The 19,649-nt window shown below is 45.1% G+C and overlaps 1 protein-coding gene across 2 annotated transcripts in view; it reads left to right on the plus strand.

Moving 5' to 3' along the window:
• Positions 1-991: 991 nt before the first annotated feature.
• LRMDA (leucine rich melanocyte differentiation associated) overlaps positions 992-19,649 on the plus strand; it is a 1,136,435-nt gene continuing 1,117,777 nt past the window's right edge. The window contains exons 1-2 of one of the 2 annotated variants that reach the window (XM_071068790.1): positions 992-1,076; positions 7,414-7,514. In XM_071068790.1, coding sequence (XP_070924891.1) covers positions 1,047-1,076; positions 7,414-7,514 — 131 coding nt within the window. In that variant the 5' untranslated portion in view covers positions 992-1,046. Of the gene's footprint in view, positions 1,077-1,114; positions 2,409-7,413; positions 7,515-19,649 lie in introns of those variants that run through there. The other variant, XM_071068789.1, reaches the window with a different exon arrangement.

The following is a 19,649-nucleotide window of genomic DNA, read 5'->3' on the forward strand; positions in this document are numbered from 1 at the left end:
GACCAGGGCTGTCTGAGAGACGATGCCAGTTAAGGCTGGGGTGGCTCTTAGCTGCAGCAGGAGTGGAAGATGACAACCAGTTGATATCTGGTAGCTTTGTGCATCCTGGGCTTGGAGGCAAGAATAGGCAAGGAGAAAATTTGGATCCTTTCAGAGAAAAACAGGCATGGGTTTAGGGATTTACCTGCCCACCGGGTCTACTTTCATCCAGACAGGAGGCCCATGGCCAGCTCTTCCAGATGGGGTGGGTGGGGAACAGCGCGAATGACCCCACTGATGACTTTAAGCCTCACAAATTTCTTTCCCTCTGAGAAGCAGGAGAAGAAAAGCCTGAAACTTGGGGTCACCAGCCAATTATCCTTCCCCAGGGTTTATTATTGTCAACTCTTAGAGGCCACAGGGAAAGGATGGGGTGGTCTTAACCAAGCCCACGTTTTATTTATAGGGAAATTCAACCCCCCCAATCCCCCTCCCCTCCTACAAATGGAAACTCCGCCCCACCAGGAGTCCTTCAACCTTCTAATTTACCAGCTTTGGTGGGGAGGGGAGTTCAGCCAAGAGGCCCCTGCTCGCTGCAGTTGAGGGCCCTTATGTAACGCAGCTTGCGAAATGCAGGAAAGGCCCGGCTGGCTACAGCTTAGCTAACGGCTCAGAAGGGGCGCCCCTGATAGGAATCCCCCCACCTCAGGCCTGGCCCAGACTAACGCGATAAAGTTGTGGGCATGGAGTGTTGGGCATTGGGACACCCGGGGGAGGGAGGGGCGCGGGGAGTGGGGGTCAGGCCGCCGTCGGGGCGCGGGCCACCTGTTGCAGTGGGCGGCCAGGGCTCACCTGCGCGGGGGCCGGGCCGAGGGGCGGCGCGCGGCGGAGCTGAGGTGCCCGCGGCCGGCCCGCGCCTCCGGCTTCCGCTGGGTCAGCTGACTGCCCAGTGCGGAACTGTGCGCCCGCCGCGCTCCCCTGCCGCGCTCCCCGCTGCCGCCGCCGCCGCCGCCGCCGCCGCCGCGCCCCCGCGCTCCGTGCCGCGCGCCCGCCGCGTCCTGGCAGCCATGGCCGGGCTCGTGGTCAGTGGAACTCAAGTAAGTCCCGGCCAGCCCCGCCTCCGCCCGGGGCGCAGTCCGCGTGGGGAGGAACAGCGGCGCACAGGGGTTCCCCAGGGCCTAGACACCCCTGTCCCCGCCTCAGGGGGCTGCATCTGCAGGCGGTGAGCGTCAGGTGCTCAGGTTCGCCCTAGTGGGGCGACTACAGACCCCGTTTCGGGCCTGGCACACACCCTGTCTCTGCGGGAAGAACACCCCGAAGGTCCCCCGTTCCCCCCACTTCCCTCTGCCCTTAGCGCCTCGCTGAGCAGGCCCAGCGGACACCGTGCTGACGGCCCCCGGTACTTTTGGGGGCCCACAGAAAATGTTCCAATTTCATAATCCGAATTTTTAAAACTTTTGGTCAAATAATCCATTTTGATAAATCACATTGATATAGTCATCTTTATACCAATGCAGTTGTAATATATAAATTTACTTATTTGTAAATAGAGGAAGGGGTTTATGTAGGCAAAAGTGTCTAGGGTACCCAAAGTCCCAGCACATCCCTGGAGATGAGGGTGCTGGTGGGCCCTGCGCTGAATGGGCTACCCCATAGCCAAAGGCTGATGGAAGGCTACCGACCTCCAGTTCTATTTCCACACTCGATTTCTTGAACAGGAGTCTGTGATGAATGGCAACACGCCAGTTTCAACCCTGGGTGCCAGACACCCAGACTTACATGCTTTTAGCTCTGTAGTGAAGCCTCAGGTGTTCATGGCTGGAGGGATGAACCCAGCAACGCTGGGACCAGGTGTCTTTCTTACCTGCTGAAAAAGCCAGTTCTCTGTCTTTAACCTCTTCTCTTCTCTGATGAAGCTAGAGCCCTCTTACTTCCCACCTTTCCCTGCACACCCTGGAGAAATAGTTCTGAGTTTTTGAAGCTCTCCTCTTGGATTGCCTAAGGCAGGTAGTGTCAGGCACAATTGGATTTTGAGATTACTTTGGGCTGAAGGGAATGATTCCTCCTTAGAGGAGGTTCTAGGGGTTTTTACAGCTCCTACAGATGCAGTGAGGGCCATCTGTGCTGCCCGTTAAACTAGCCGCTGCCTGTTTTCTTTTTTTCCAGAGTCCTGTCACTTCATCAGGTACACATGTTTATTGAGTGCCTACTGTATGCCAGGCACCATGCCAGGTGTTACTGGAAATAAGCCTTTCCTTTGTCTCTGTACACCCCCCCCATTTAACATTTTTGTTGCTTAGGAATACTGGCTCTGTCCCTTGACCCACAGCCTGGGAGGAGAGAGCTGGAGAAAGACCAGAGTTCGGAAGTGAGCTACCAGCTTGCAGAGAGGCTAAAAATGACCCATCTTGTTCAGCCATCGGTGAAAGGTTTTTTTTTTTTTTTTTTTTTTTTTTTTTTTTTTTTTCCTGGGAGTTACTATGACTGCCTGGCGGGAGGGACTGGACAAGAGGGCCTCTTCCTTCTCTTGGAGTATCTACCTAAGAAGGAGGGTTCCCCGCCCCCCAGACCCTAGGTCTCTGTGTTTTCAGATGTAGTATTCTCCCGGTGTAACTTGCTACAAGTTCAGGGGGCTGAGCACTTTCCTGTGCTTCCTTTCCCTTTGCTCTTCCTGCGTTTCCTAGATTTGATTTTTCCTGCAACAACTGTTCTTAGCCTACTCCACACAGCCCAAGGACATTCATGGAAGTGTGGGTGAAGCATTTTAGGCCCTTGGGGACTGTTTTACTAGACCGAGTTGCCTGGGGAGGAGCTAAGAAGGTAGGTTGGGAAAATGCCCCTGGAGAGTCTTAGTGCCCCATTTCCCAAACTGCCCAGGTTAGTGGATTTGAGTGCCAGGCCCCGGAGGGTTGTGTTTTTTTGTTTGTTTGTTTTGTTTTTCACATTCTGCTCCCAGTGATTTCTAATGGCTGCTGTTTTAAGAGGTAGCACCTTGAATGTGGGTAGCATGGAACAGTACTTGTCAGACTTTAGTAGATCCTTCTTAAAGGGAGAAAAATAAAACCCGCAAAACTTCCCATGAGCCCATCGTGTGAATATAGTTTTTATTACAGTGTTACTCAAATATTAAAACATAAAGCCAGATACAAATTTCCCTTATCCAGAGACCTATAAATCCCAAATAAAGGGATGGTTTAAGTGCAAAGAAAAAAAATCCTATACAATTAAACAATTTAATGAGATGAATGCTGCTTGGCTTGAAGTTAGGTCACTGCTTTTAAGGCCACTGTGGGCTGACTGCTGTGGAGCTGGTTTTTAGGAGCTCCACAAGCCTATGATGCCACATGCCTGGGGATGTTGCAGTCTTCCTATTGCTTTTCTCTGTAAAAGTCTTTTCATTTGCCATGGGTCTGACTTCATTTGGCTTCTCTTGGCTTGAATGCATCATTTATGTTCAGCATTAAGTCATTTCTCTTTCCTCTAGCTTAGACAACTTAATACAATTGTAGACACAAATACAAACTTGGAATTTGGGCACTGAAATCTTGTGCCCAAGAGATACTGGACTAATGAATCCCTTCTGTGGGGAGAGTGGTCTCATTCAACAGCTGTTTAACAGAGTGGCCACTGGGTGCCAAGGACAGTGTTGTGCACTTTTAATATGTTAGCTCATTGCATTCCTGTAAGTACAATAGGGACAATAATATGCATGGGGCTGATTCATAAGGATTGAATAGATAACAAGCACATGATAGGCATTTAATACATGTTGGTTTTTACATTATTCTTTACACTTTTGGAGGAGTTAGTGTTAGTCCAGTTGCAGAAGAGGAAACAGAGACTCGAAGATGGTGACTTATCCGCGACAACACAGCTAGCAGTGGCAGTACCGGGAATCAGATTTCTACCTATGGTGGTTTCTACTCCAACAGCTTCCAGTACCACACATACACTTATTTATTTATGAATGAATGATAAGGGCTTGCTCTGTTGCCCAGGCTGACATGCAGTGGCGCAATCATAGCTCACTGCACCCTTGAACTCCTGAGCTCAAGCTGTCTTCCTGCCTCAGCCTCCTGAGTAGCTGGGAATACGAGTGTGCACCACTGTGCCCAGCTCAGTATTACAAATTTAAAATCGAGGATCTCCCACCCCTGGCTAGGGGCAGGCATCATAAAATAATCTCCTCAACATCTGACTGTTGACAAACTCATCTCCAGAAATGCCCTGGGAGCTAGAAAGTCCCAAAGCAGAGTGAAACCTGCAGTCTTCTATGGTTTGGTCATTTTCTGCAGCTTCAGCTCGGAGGGATTGTGTGTGTACATGGATGGGGACCCCTTCCAGACTCTCCTTTCCCTTTCTAGTTTCCTCTCCATAGGGGTCTTTAACTTGTTGTATTTTCATTTGCCTGGTGATGGTGTCCCTTCCTGTTATTCCACACAGGGTGGAAGTCTTAGGGTACAAATTATAGAAAATAGAGAAATTATAAGTTCGAATCTTTGTTCCTCAATGCAGTCTAAATCAAGGTAATTGACTAAATACAGTGGTGTTCTGAATATGCTCTTGCTTCTGTGCCATTTAAGATATATTAATCTCTGTATCCCATCTCCCTTTTGCTGAAGAAGCAAACTATTTTTGGTTTGGCTCTTCTGGCCTTGCATCTTACATTAGGTGGTCCTGTGCTCTAAGAAGCTTCCTGACATCCTGAGAGGTAATGTCTTCCCTCAGAAGCTCTTCTTAAGTCTTTTTTCTAGCTTCAAGTGTTGCTTGCAATATCTGGCAGTGACTGCTTGCTGCTTTTAAGCCTTTTCCAGCCGATTTGAGCCCTTCAGCCTGGTCGGCTTAACTCACATCTCTAAAAGCTTCTACTTTACCACAGGGGTTATCTAAGCATGCAGATTACTTACCAAGTTGGTTCTCATGCTAAACTTTTGAGACTTGGTCTTCACATTTGAGAACAATGAGAACAACTTGTATTTTTCTTAGTCTTCCTGGGATGTCATATAGTTAAGACCATGTAATGAAACAGGCTGCTGACAGTCTCATCAGATGTTGTGAGTGATCCAAATGCTTTGTGGTGATAGCTCTCCTTGGTGCTCCTGTTTCCTTTGAATGGAACTCCTACAGAAGAAAAAGGGAAGCAAATATCCCTCTCTTTTCCCAGGCTCTAACAGTCTTCTTGGGCCCTCAGTGTAGCACCATGGGAGAAGTTCTTGCCCTTTCAGCTCAGAAGACTCATTTTGAAGCCAAAACATGATGATAGATGCACCATTGGCATTTGCTGATCAAGAAAACTCGTGTCTGCCTGACATGGTGGCTTGTACCTACAATTCCAGCTATTTTGGGAGGCTGAGGTGGGGGGATTGCTTGAGTTCAGAGTTTGAGATCAGCCTGAGCAACACAGCGAAACCCCATCTCTTACAAAGAAAAAGAAAAAAAAAAAAAAGAGAGAAATCTCAAACCCACATGTAGATTTGTAAACACTCCATGGCTCCCAAGTTGGAAGTCCTTATTTATGGTATAGGACTTGATCTGGGCTCTGTCACTAAGAAGCTGTATTGTGCTGGACAGGCCTCTGGAGTCTTAGTTTCCTTGTATAAAACATAAGAAGTTTTGACAAACTGGGTCTCTCTGAGATTTAGTCCTTGGCCATTCTAAGAGGAAAGAACTCAGTTTCTACATCTAAAACTCCATGTCTCTACTATATATATCACAGAGGTCTTGACTGATAATATGTACAAGGTAGTGGTGCAGGCTGGGGTGAATGGGATGGATTTTCTGGTGAGTGCCATGGACCTGGGGTTCACTGTGAATGTACAATACAGAAGAAGCTGCTGATTAAGCAGAGATCCTGAGGGAGATCGAAGCCCCCAGATGGACTAGAGCCTTATAGCCACAGTCTCTCTTTGGCGTATGATTTCTCTCTCCGCTTGGAAGCAGAACTTAATTTATTACACAAAGAATTGTGAAGAAAGATGGACCCCAGGTAGAAAGAGGAGAGACTGCTAGATTGAACTTAGAGTCCTTTATTTTTTAGCCTATATCTTCTTGAGTCAAAATTACTTTCTTGGAGTCAGCTGTTTTTCTGTTCTTTCTCCTTATTTTCTCTCCTAGAATGAAGTTACTGAAGGAGAGTGGATATAGGATATTGCATTGTCAGCAGTTTGTCCTCAGTGGATAGGAGAAGGTTGAGAGGTGACTGGAGATGTTGAGGGTGTCAGGGTTCAGTGTAGCTTATATGAGGTTGAACCATGTAAAAGAGCTATTTTGTGGTTCTAAAATGGATATTCGTAGCTCACATGGTTGAACCTAATATCTAAGGATGTAAGATGGTCACCGTAGTCTTGTTTCCCATGAGGAAACAACCTCCTGGGGAATCTCTTTCTCATTCTAAGAGATCTTTGTCTGTATATGTGGAAGAATGTGATTTGTAGGGAAACCAGAAGAAGGTTGTAGCCATGTGTTGGGCTTGGATTTCGAGCTGGGGGTTGAGCATGTTGTACTTTAGGGAAACAGCATGCATTGTGGCCCATTGGTCAGCTCAGCCCGGTGGGTTTATTTTATGGTTTGGGGATTAGTTGCTAGTCTGCCCACAGAGTGCTCTCTGTAAAAATGGGTTCCAAAAACTGGGTGATTAGGGTAGTGAGAAAGCCCACTGACCTTCTCATAGGCATCAGTTCTGGAATCAGTTCAGTTCAGCCTTTTAATATTTGGGCACATACAGGTACTTAATAATAAATAATCTGTAATAGATAGAAGAATGCCCAGGGAAACAACTTTGTGCACAGAGTGGGATTGGCTGCCAAAGGGCCTCTGGAGGAGGGACATTCAGGAGCCCCGGGCACACGTTGTTGCCCTGTGGCCTTCAAATCAGCTTTTTTTGGGTGTGGAGGGCATTTTGTACACAGTGGCAACTGGATGGGATTGGTGGTCTGGGGAGGTTTTCTTTTCCAACCCTGTTTGTTCCAGCACCCTGAAGGTTGAATGCTGGTAAGTGCATCTGCTGTGTGTTTTATGAGGTAATGTGCATACCAGGGTACTGGGGGGCAGTGGAGGAGAGGGAGAAGAAGGGGCAGAGCAGCAGCTGTTGCAAAAGCCCCTGAGTGAGAGGGCGATTGTTGCAGTTATATCAACGTGCCCTGATATTCAGGTTTCTTTTGGACACCTGAATCTGGCCAATTTTAGTCCAATTTCCATTGTCTTGGGATTAGTCTCCATCATGTTAACTGCACCAGGAAAGGGGAGCTGTTGGTGGTGTCCTTGGAGCCCCCAAAGCTGATTTGATCAGGGAAACAGTCACAAATGTGGCCTTTTTGTGTGTGAGAAACTTGCGTTTCAAGTTGCAGAAGCAATCATTGGATCAATAATTTCAGGATTGGGAGCAGATGGGTGATTTCCGTTTGCCACATTGTTTCTGTTCCATTTAATTTCCAGGTGTCCTACATAGGCCAGGACTGCAGAGAAATTCCAGAGCACCTTGGCAGGGACTGTGGACATTTTGCAAAGAGGCTTGATCTGAGCTTTAACCTTCTGAGGTATGTAACCTTCACAAGATGTAGGCCAGGCCTGGGAGACCCAGTCCTCCCGGGTACTTTAGGGCCGGCAGATAAAAGTCAAATGTTCCAACTCCACATAGGGTGTCCTTTTATTCAGCAGAAGGCTCTGAGAGGTGTGGAATCATGCCCCAAAGGTTTGACTGTGTCCGGTGATTCCTTGGCTGCCTTTTTTTGTGCTGCTGAAGATGCCTAGGCAGCATGTTGAGCCTCATCCATTTCACACCAGTTCCTATGAGAGGGCCATCATGTTTTCACCGTGTTCTTTTCATTTCTCATGGATACCTGTGCAGACAGGTCAGAATACTCTTGGGGAAGGAATGAGATGGAGCCCGCAAGAGTGTTTTGGGGTGTCTAGGTGTGCTTTTTTAGGATAAACACATGTCCCAAAACATTTGTCGAGTCACAGGTAGGGTGTGTGTTTTCTTTCTTTTGCCTTTTTATGAATTGGAGCTTTAAATGTTTGTGATGATAATGTCTCCCAGATGGTGTTTCAAAGCAATTTAAACACTGTTAGTGTGGGGTGGGTGGGAGGGAAACTCTCTGACAACTGTTCAAGTCTTGGCAAAGGTAAGTGTGATCTTGTATATTATTCCAGTGGAGAATACAGGCAGTTATTTCCTTTCTCCCTAAAAGGTTATGCCTTGTGCCTGATTTGGGGGCTTGGAGGAGAGAAGTAAGAGGTACTTGGAAAGCAGGTGTCAGTGGGATAAGAGCAGGGGTCAGGCAGGGCGATTGCTTTTCTCCTAACAAGCTGGTGCCACCCAGGGCTTTTTCCTCAGTGCCCTCCTTGAGAGCTGTGCTGCCCTCTGAGTGGGACAGACTGTCCTGGGGTCAAAGGAGAGATGAGGAACCTGAATTCCATTCCAGGGCCCAGGCACTTTCCTGCTTCTAGGCCTCGGAGTCTTCATTTCCCACTGCTGAATCTGGATACTTGGGAATTAGAAATTTGAGGGAAACTGAACACAACTCAGGGCCATAAGGCACAAGAGGTAAAAGAGGATTTGTTTGAGGTCAGCCAGCGGAACTCCTCGGATGCTGCTCGGGAGTACGCGGCCACACAGAGCTGCGCTGTCTCCAGGAAAGGGGCACCCTGAGGGTTGTGGTGGATGGAGAGTGGCCACTGTCTCTGTATTCTTCCTTACTCCCAAAGGGTTTTTGTGCATCTGGGGAGAGGTTGAAACTGACAAGTTGTAAGTAGTACACAGTGATGAGAAGAAGCCAAATAAATACATGCTGACTCTAGAGAAATGAAGGATTTTTTTTTTTTTGAGATATCTTTTTCTGAGCACTTTTTTTGAGTGCTCCAGCCTCCCAGAGCAGACTCAGGCAAAAGTCTCCCTTTCCTGGGCATGGAAGGAGTTCCTCCTGTGTGACCGGCCCCCAGGGGCTCAGGGCACTGGGGCTCGGGGTTGTGGTTGCCCTGAGTAGTTAGTGGGAGCCGGATGTGGGTTTGAGGAGGCTGGGCCGCATGAGGGAGCATCAGTGTATGTGGGTCATGGGACTGGGCTGTCAGGTCTGAGGAAACACAACCATCTTTGTGATGTCCAGGGGCCCCGCCTTTCTTTGGGAGAGGAGGGACTGGACCTTGGGAGGTGTGTATGTGTGGCAAGAAGGGGCTGTTGGCTCTGAGGGGCTGGATCTATATGGATTTATTGTAGGAAATGACACATCCTAGATGCAGGAAAATTTAGTAAGGGGGTGGCTGAAGAGTGGATTCAGAAGGAGAACACCGAAGATTTGTATTTTCCTTTGTTGAGAGGAGACACATTTCTGTAGCGTTGAGTTTGAGTTGGTTTCACATCCGGTAGGAGCCTGTTCTTGTCCGTGTTGTCGTCAGTGTGTGAGCTCCACACTGGATTGTAGCTGAGTTTGGGCAGGGATAAGCAGTGGAGGGGTGAGGTCTAATGTTCAGAAAAAGTTTGTGTTTAGGGACTTGGTTATGCTGGAGACAGTTGCAGACCAGAATGGAGAAAAGCACTCCTGACTTGAGTTGGGTGTGCTTGGGAGTGGATCACCTTTGATCTTCTTTATTTACCTAATTGGAGGGAGGAGCAGGGGAGGCAACACTATTTCTCTGGGGTATTAGAGGAAGATTTGAGCTTATTTGGGCACTGGTCTCTATCTTTGCCTTCAGCTGAATCAACATCTAAGATGTTTTAGATGCTTAGCTAATTCCTCTTAAAAAGAATAAGCAGAGGCTGGGCGTAGTGACTCACGCCTATAATCCCAGCAGTTTGGGAGGCCAAGCTGGGCAAATCACCTGAGGTCATGAGTTCAAGACCAGCTTTGCCAACGTGGTGAAACCCCGTCTCTACTAAAAATACAAAAAATTAGCTGAGCATGGTGGCGGATGCCTGTAATCCTAGCTACTTGGGAGGCTGAGGCAGAAGAATCGCTTGAACCTGGGAGGTTGAGTTTGCAGTGAGCTGAGATCACACCATTGTACTCCAGCATGGGCAGCAAGAGTGAAACTCTGTCGAGAGAGAGAGAGAGAGAGAGAAAGAGAGAGAGAGAGAGAGAGGCAGGAGGGGGGAAAATAGGGAGAAGAGAAGAGACAGGCAGGAGGGGGGAAAATAGGGAGAAGAGAAGAGACAGGAGATTCTAAACTTACCTTCCAAATGAGTGGGGATGGAGTGGATGACCCAAGCTCTCTAGGCTTCAGGGATCATGATATCCAAATGAAATATTGTAAATCCATATCCCATGTTCTGTAGAAAGTTTCTCCCTAGGCCCCTCTGCCCCTCACTATTTCCATGGGATTGCAGGGAGCATGTTTCCCAGTCAGGCTGCCCTGCACCCAGCACACTGCAGTCCCTGACCATATTTCGGCTCTGTTGTCTGCTATTCTTCCTCTTGAGCAGCCTGCCTGGCCTCACTTGGGATACCCCCTTCATTTTTCCAAAGCCCAACACCACGTTATTACATATTGATTTGTACTGCTAGCTGAAGGTGTAGTGAAGAGGGTTGGGGGGTAATTGTGGCACAGAGCAGGACATAAGGTTGGGATAGCACTGTTCCTGGACATTTTTGAGGTTCTGCTTGCCACAGAGAATTTCTCCCTGGCAGTGCCTCTAATTAGGGTCAGGCCTCCTGCATGTGACTAATGCCTCTTTCTCCTAGGCACTTTCTCTCTTTTCCATGCCACTTACTATCTTTCCAGAGCTATCCTCAGAAGCACAAAATTCTTCCCTTGTTATATACAGAAAAATTAACCCTTTCCTCTCCTTCTAGAACATCTCTACAGGCTTTTTTTTTTTTTTTTTTTTTTAACCTCCAAAAGTCATATCAGGATACTGCCTTAAACAGAGCAGTACCTTGATAAATAAAAACTTTGCACTCCCCTAGGTTGCAAGATCAGCTGCAGTACATTTGTGTTTTAGGGCAAAGTTTACTTTTAGACAAGGAGTTCTATTTATTCAGTTTTTAAATAGTTAATACATGCACATGGCACAACTTTTAGAAGGAGCAAACATGCAGTGAGAAGAAAGTCTCATTTACACCATGTCCTTTAGCCTCCCAGGTTCCCTTTGTACAGCTACCTATTGTTACTCAGTTTTTGTGTCATCTTCCAGAGATACTATGCATATACTAACATGTGATTTACTAACATGTGAGTTACATGCATATACTAACATGTGATTTTTAAATCTTTTCCCAACTTTATTGAGGCATAATTGACAGCTAAAAGTTGTATCTGTAGCATACAACATGATGTTCTGCATACATTGTGAGATGCATACATTGTGAGATGATTACTGAGCTGAAGCTAATTAACATATCCCTTACCTCACACAGTTCCCTTTTTTGTATGAAGAGAACATGAATGATCTATTGTCTTAGCAGATTTCAAGTATACAATACAGTAATATTAACTATAGCCACCATGCTGTACATTACATTATGTTTAAGTTCTTAATCCATTTTGAGTTGATTTTTGCATATGATCTGAGAAAAGGGATCAATTTTTTGTATATGGTGTGAGATAAGACATCAATTTTTTCTTCCACATATGGATATCCAGTTTTTCTAACACCATTTATTGAAGAGACTGTTCTTTCCCCTTTGTGTGTTCTTGGCACCTTTGTTGAAGATCAATTGACTGTCAATGCATAGGTGTATTTCTGGGCTCTCTATTTTATTCCATTGGTCTATATGTCTGTTTTTATGTTACTATGTATTGTTTTGATAATTACAGCGTTGTAATATGTTTTGAAGTCAGGTAGTGTGATGCCTCTAGCTTTGTTCTTTTTGCTCAACATTGCTTTGTTTGGAGTCTTTTGTGTCACATGAATTTTAGGATTTTTTTCCTATTTCTGTGAAAAATGCCATTGGAATTTTGATAAGGATTGCATTGAACCTGTTGATGGCTTTAGGTCGTATGGGATATCTTCCTTTATGTGTGTATCTTTCCATTTTTTTCATCAATGTTTTATAGTTTTCATTGTACAGATCTTTTACCTCTTTGGTTAATTTCTAGGAATAAATTTTATTCCTATAAAAATATTTTACTTTTTCATGTTATTGTAAATGGGATTAATTTTTTTGGATAATTCTTTGTTAGTGTATAGGCATGCAGCTGCTTTTTATGTGTTGATTTTGTATCCTGCAACTTTACTGAATTTGTTTATTCTAACAGTTTTTTGGTGTAGTCTTCACAGTTTTCTATGTATAAGATCATGTCATCTGCAAACAGACAGTTTTACTTCTTTCTTTCCAATTTATATGCCTCCTATTTCTTTTTTTGCCTAATTGCTCTGGCTAGGACTTCTATTACCATACCGAATGGAAATGGTGAGAGTGGGCATCCTTATTCCTGATCTTAGAGGAAAAGTTTTCAGCTTGTTTCTGTTAAGTGTGATGTTAGCTGTGGGCTTGTCATATATGGCCTTTATTATGTTGAGGTAAATTCATTCTATACTTAATTTGTTGAGAGTTTTTATTATGAAAGGATGTTGAATTTTGTCAAATGCTTTTTCTGTTAATATGGTATCCTTTATTCTGTTAATGTGGTATATATACCATTAAATGTGGTCCATCACATTTATTGATTGCATATATTAAACTATCCTTGCATTTCAGGGATAAATCCCACTTGATGATGGTGCATGATTCTTTTAATGTGCTGTTGAATTTGGTTTGCTGATTGTGTTGAGTGTTTTTGCTTGTATGTTCATTAGGGATATTGGCTTGTAGCTTTCTTGTAGTGTCCTTGTTTGGCTTTGGTATCAGGACAATGTTGGTCTTATTAAATAAGTTTGAAAGTATTCCCTCCTCTCCAATTTTTTGTAAGTGTTCGAGAAGGATTGATGTTCGTTCTTTAAATGTTTGATAAAATTAACTAGTGAAGCCATCAGGTCCTGGACTTTTCTTTGTTGGGAGATTTTTGATTATTTATTTAATCTCCCTATTTGTTAATTGATCTGCTTGGGTGATTTTTTTTTATGTGGCTGAATTTGTATTTACTGCCTGCCAAGATGTTAGTTAGAAGAAAGGCACTAGGTTTCAACCACTCATGTAACGAACATCCTTCTTTGTTTTTTTTTTTTTTTTTTTTTTTTTGAGATGGAGTCTCACTCTGTCACCCAGGCTGGAGTGCAGTGGTGAGCTCTCGGCTCACTGCAAGCTCCGCCTCCCAGGTTCACGCCATTCTCCTGCCTCAGCCTCCCGAGTAGCTGGGACTACAGGTGCCCACCACCATGCCTAGCTAATTTTTTGTATATTTAGTAGAGACGGGGTTTCACCATGTTAGCCAGGATGGTTTTGATCTCTTGACCTCGTGATCTGCCTGCCTCGGTCTCCCAAAGTGCTGGGATTACAGGCATGAGCCACCATGCCCAGCCTTGTCATTCATTCTTATCCATCCACAATCATTGTTAATCTCATTCATAAAAGAGATAGTTCTGCTGATTCTACTATGACCACCTGTTTATGCTGGAAAGGAGGGTAGTTATGGATTTATAAGTTCTGGACTTTTGTTTGAAGTTACTGTACATATTTTTTTCTTCCCATTATACTTCAAAGTCTTCTTTCCTGCATTAACTATGGCAAATCCACTTCTGTGTTAGTTGGATTGTCCGACATTAAACTGGTGACCTCTCCATGTAGAAGGTCATGGATTTCAGGCCGTATTGTTTTTGTGACTCTTTCCTGGGGGGGAATTAAAGTTACTAGAGCCAGTGTGTACCCTGTCAGGTTAGAAATTGGAAACGGAAACAAGAAAACAGGCCCAAATGAAATTTCTGGCTCCCTTAAAAGGCTCACACATTCCTTTCTTCTGCTCTTTCAGCCTGGATCTGATTCTTCCTGCTGTGATTGGCCGGGAACCAGGTCAGCCATAGTGACTGTGAACTGGATTGAGTTCTCTGGACTCAATTCTTGGGGTCAGGGTCTTGCCATCCACCCTGGAATGAGGATAGAGGGTTTAGGGAGCTAATCAGGTAACAGCCAGGAGGCATGACATTTTGTCCCTTGAAATTGAATACATTAGTGAATATGAATCCAATGTCTACATCTGTGTGAAATTGTATTTAAGTTCTTTATTTCTGAAGATAATTTTTTTCTTATAAGAGTAACAGTAATTAATATAGAAATATTAGAAAACCCAGAGAAAGTATGAAGGAAACCGTCTTCCTCTCAAGTCACTGATAATCTTACCAACCAGAAATCACCATTGTTATCATTGTATTGTCTTCCTAGTCTTTTACAATGCCAAATACTTTAAAAAATGATGCCATTGTTTACATTGTGTTGGAAGCATTTCCCCATCTCAATAAATACTTTACTGCTTTACAATGTTTTCTTGAGACAGGGTCTCACTCTGTCACCCAGGCTGGAATGCAGTGGAACAATCATGACTCACTGCAACTTCAACCTCTCAGGCTCAAACGATCCTCCCACCTCAGCCCCTTGAGTAGCTGGGACTATAGGTATGCACCACCATGCCTGGCTAATTTTGTTGTTGTTGTTAAATTTTGTAGAGGTGGGATCTCCCTATGTTTCCCAGGCTGGTCTTGAACTCCTGGGCTCAAGTGATCCTCTAACTGCAGCCAAAGTGCTGGGATTACAGGCGTGAGCCACCATGCCCAGCCTGTATCACAATCGTTAATGGTTTCTCAAGTCATTCCTTAGCGTTGATGTTTAGTTGTTTTTTTTTCCCCCAAATTTCTACTATTATAAATAGCTCTAATATAAATATCTTTGTAATACTCATTAATGAGTATGTCTCTGATTAGTTGCTTTTACAGATTCCTAGACAAATTAGGGCAGCTTTGGTACAGATGTCAGATTACCCTCTGGAGAGGTGATACCAATTTCTCCTTCCAAGAGTGTTTGAATGTCCGTGGTCCCAAATTCTTCCTTGAGCTTGTTTATATTTTACCTTTCCTTTGCTAATTAGTAAAGAGAATTCTGTGTTTTAGCCAGTGTTGGTTCCTTAATCTGCTCAATGCAGAGAGGAAATTTTAATGAACCGTTTCAGCTTTTTAGTTTCCCATCTCCCCTAATTGGGGCAGGGCAGAGTTCTTCTTGGTGGCCCCATTCCCCTGCCCCAGGGGCCCTGAGTGGGCTGCCTGCTTAGCTTGTTGAACATAGCAGCAGAGCAGAGCTCCCATGGCAAACAGTGATAAATATTCCCATGTCAACCTGGCAATAAAATCAAGAAGGTTTAATTGATCTATGGCAACGGGAAGCTTACGTTTTAAAAATTAAATTCTTTGCAGCTGCATTTTATTTAGCATCACTCTGATAAATGCTTGGGCTGGAGAACTGCTTAGGAGAAAATTTCTTAGGTAGAGCTTGCTTGTTGCTTCCTTGGCTTTGACCAGGATGAGGGTAAAGGGCTTTGGAGTTTGGGAAACTTCAGAAAAGAAACAGCGGCCTTGCCCTTTCTCCCCTGCTGCAGGCAACGAGGCAGACACCTGGAGTACTGTCAGAGCTGCTTTGAGGACAGACACACCATACTTTCTGTGTCTCTGTTATGAACTGCTAGACAGAGCTGGGCTGTTAACTTGCTGCTTTCTTGGGAAGATGGGCAGTGTAATGAAAAGAACCAAGGCTTTGGGTTGGACCATCCTGGCTTGAAATCCTGTTTCTGTCACTTACCTGTTGGTTAACTGACCTTGGGCTAATTGCAGAAATGTTGAGTGCTGTGTGTAATGTGCCTTCTAAATTACCTGGCATATAATAGGTCTTTAGTAAACATAGTTAGTGCTTAGAACATGGTGCTAGTGAGGCTAAGAGCCCGGGCTTGACCCTCCATGGGGGCCATTTCACTATGGTTGTCATTGAGGCTCCTCACAGATATTCAGGATTTCATCTTCTTCAACACATAATGTGTTTGCACATCTCAGCGTTCTTTGGTTGACCACTGGGCAGAATCTGTAAGAGCCAGTGAATGATTTGCCACTTCATCTTTTAGTAATATGATCATCAGTCTTGGGTTCTGACCGGAATGAGTATAACCATTTGCTTATCTATTGTGGACATAGATTTTGAATGATAAATAAATCTGTGTTATAAGATTTTGGAGTTACTTGTTAATGCAGCATAACCTACGCTATCCTAACTAATATAAACACCTTAGCTTTCCAACTGTCCCTGATATTCCATAGGATAAACCAGCTCACCTCATATATATTTTTTATCCCTGCCAGCTAGGAGCATATATTTGATCGTGTTCCAGTGGGATTGGGGAGAAAAAATTCCCCGCCCAGACTCTCAGGAGAACAGTTCAAAGGACATGTTCTGTTGGTAGTGGGTCTTCATTAAATATTGGCTTTATAGCCAAAGGCCTTATTCATATTTATTTCCAACCCCAAATGTAGTGGTCTTATTTGGGAAACATGCTGATATTGGGGTAGGGGAGGCAACAGAGCTCATATCTGTAAGCCTGAGCAGAAGAGATGGTGGTAGAAAAGATAGGCTTTAGAAGATAAATTGTTAGTGAATTTTCAATGTAGTTCTAGGGCATTGATATATTCTGACTGATTCCTAGGAGGCAAGGTACTCTGTATGTTAGAACCAGTGTTCTCTTTAAACTGAGCATTGCAGTAAAAAAAATATTCTTGTTCTAAGAATATCACTGGCCATCCTGGTGTCTCCAGCTACCACCAGAACATACAATCAAAAGGTAAAGTGGAAAATGACTTGGTGGGTGATGTATAATGTCTCAGTTGTAACCAGCTTGGTCAATGTGGTGAAACCCCATCTCTACTAAAAATACAAAAATTAGCAGGGCATGGTGATGGGTGCTTATAATCCTAGCTACTTGGAAGGCTGAGGCAGGAGAATTCCTTGAACCTGGGAGGTGGAGGTTGCAATGAGCCAAGATCACACCACTGCACACCAGCCTGGGCAACAAAGCAAGACTCCATCTAAAAAAAGAAAAGTTTCACTTAGAAGACTTTGATTCTCCTTACTTACACTTTCTGGAGTGACCTCCCTGCCTGTAGAAGCATCAAAATAGTCTTACTAGCTTGGGCAGGGGGGCACACACCTGTAACCCAGCACTTTGGGAGGCTCAGTTGAGCCCAGGTTGAAACCAGCCGGGGGAAAATAGCAAGACCCCATCTCTGCAAAAAATACACAAAATTAGCTGGGTGTGGTGGCATGCACCTGTAGTTTCAGCTACTTGGGAGGCTGAGGTGGGAGGATCGCTTGAGCCTGGAAGGTAGAGGATGCAGTGAGCTGTGTTTGTGCTACTGCACTCCAGCCTGGGTGACAGACCAAGACCCAATCTCAACAACAAACAAACAAAAATCTGACTCAATAAGGGAGGGAAGAGCACTAAGGCAGCAGGTTTCAGGCCACTGTGAAGGTGGTTTTTGTGGCACTCCCTCCTCCCTAAGGCTTCCTGACTTCCTGGATTTCTACCCAGAGAAAATGATGCATTGTGCTACGGTAAGACTCGTCCAGGAGGTGGTGGGCAACTGGAGAGAGTTGCTAAGGGGCCACAGGACTTCCCTGAGGTTCACTTTCTTGAATGATGATGATCCCTGTAACTTGCGATATGGTTTAGAAAGTGCTTTCATAAACGTTGTCACTATATTTCCTGCAGCGTTTGCCTCTAATATAAGACATTCCTAGACTTTTTGATAACGCATTTTATTTCCCCTCTCACCCATTTTGCTGTCCCAGAATCTTGGGGTTTATTTTCCTGTCTTGTGAAGTCTCTCTCTCTCCCTGAGCTGTTTGGAATTTGGGCCCCACTGCCCCACCCTCCCCCTCTGCCCTGCTTTCTGTTCTGAGGACATTATCGGGCATGTGAGTGGTGCTGCCTTCCACATTGTCAGGGTGACTGTTAGGAGTAGTGGTGATTTGGGGGTGTTAGGAAAGAGACTGGAGAATTTAACCCTTTCAAACTTTCTACTTGCTAGACCTTCAAGTTCTCAACCAGGAAACTCTGCCCCTGTAGAGGGCATTTTGTTGTCACAGTGATGGGGATGGGCTCTAGTAGCATTTAGTGGGTGAGGCCAGGGATGCCAAATGTCAGGGCATAGGACAGCTTTGGATGAAAGGAATCCTTCCTCCCCCATGCCAACTGCAGCCTGTCGAGAAAGACCTCTGGTGCCCTGTTGGAGATAGCTGGCAGAATAGTTCTCTTGATGAGCTTCGTGATAAAGCAGACTTGCCAATAATACTGAAAGACTGGCTCTACTCTCCAAAGTAGTCGAGGGACAGAGAGTCAGACAGATGACATCAGAAGTCATGTTTAGGCCGGGCGCAGTGGCTCACGCCTATAATCCCAGCACTTTGTGATACTGAGGCGGGCAGATCACTTGAGGTCAGGAGTTCAAGACCAGCCTGGCCAACATGGTGAAACCCCATCTTACTAAAAATACAAAACTTAGCCAGGCGTGGTGGCATGTGCCTGTAATCCCAGCTACTCGAGAGGCTGAAGCAGGAGAATCGTTTGAACCCAGGAGGCGGAAGTTGCAGTGAGCCAAGATCGTGCCACTGTACTCCAGCCTGGGCGACAGAGTGAGACTCCATCTCAAAAAAACGTCATGTTTATTTTCAGCCAACATTATCAAGTATGCACTACATGCCATGCCTGGGCAGAACACTTACATATGTTATCTCGTTTACTCCCAACAACATTTTGAGAATGGAGCTGTTCTTATCCACATTTTACAGATGAAACAACTGAGACCCAGAGTAGCAGAGTAATTGCCTGAGACCACCCTGATGGTTAAATGGGAGAGCTGGGATTAAATGGCCCCAGTGGTCTGACTTCAGCTTTATGGTTATCCTAAACTGCTTTTCAGGGTGTAAATCTTTTTTCTGTGTGTGGGAGAAGACAGCTACTGCCAAGCCTGTATTTACTTTTGGGGGTAGGGGGAAGTTTCCTTCTTCTTTGTTTTTTTTATTTTTTTTGAATCATTAAATGCCTGTGGAAGTCACTATACCAGGGTCTGAGTAGATTTTGTTGCTCTGAGTTCAAGACCCTGGAGGCCCTGGAGTCATATGTATATAGCATTTCCTGGTCTCTCCCATTTCTGTAAAACCTTTCTGATTGGAAAGTTTGGCGAGGCAGGACCTCATGAGGCCTGGGAGGTGGGAGTTTTCCAGAGAACGTATCTTCTTTCTTCCTCTCCCTTGCTCTGTGAGGTGTGGTTCAGATCAAAGGTCGCAGCGGTGGGACAAATGGCTCAGCAACTGCTGACTGTGGTGCCAGCCTTGGGACTGGGGGACCTTGAGGTAGACAACTGCATGCTTGAATTCTGAGTCTGAAGCGAAAAGAAGAAGTGCATGGGGGTGTGTGTGTATTTGCACATGAACTCACTTGCGTGCACACACCCACCATCTGAAAGACCTCTTTCCTCTCCTCAGGGACTGTAGTGTTGGTGATTTCAGCTGTTCCCTGCTCCTTGATGATGAAAGGGGAGCGATTATGCTTTTTTGCTGGGTGTCTGTGTTTAATTGCAGGGATATAATAACTACAAATTCTGCCTGGCCGAGACTTTTCTAATAAAAGGTTTCTTCCATCCCAGCTGCATTCTCTTCCCCTTCACACCCCCACCCCCGTCACTGCCCTAGCACAAGGTCACTTAGGGTTTTAAATGAGAGACACATACATGTTCAGGTTTTGCGTAGAGTTTTCTTTTTCTTTTTCTT

This window comes from Macaca nemestrina, chromosome 9 (genome assembly GCF_043159975.1).
Source record: "Macaca nemestrina isolate mMacNem1 chromosome 9, mMacNem.hap1, whole genome shotgun sequence".
Taxonomy (NCBI): Eukaryota; Metazoa; Chordata; class Mammalia; order Primates; family Cercopithecidae; genus Macaca; species Macaca nemestrina.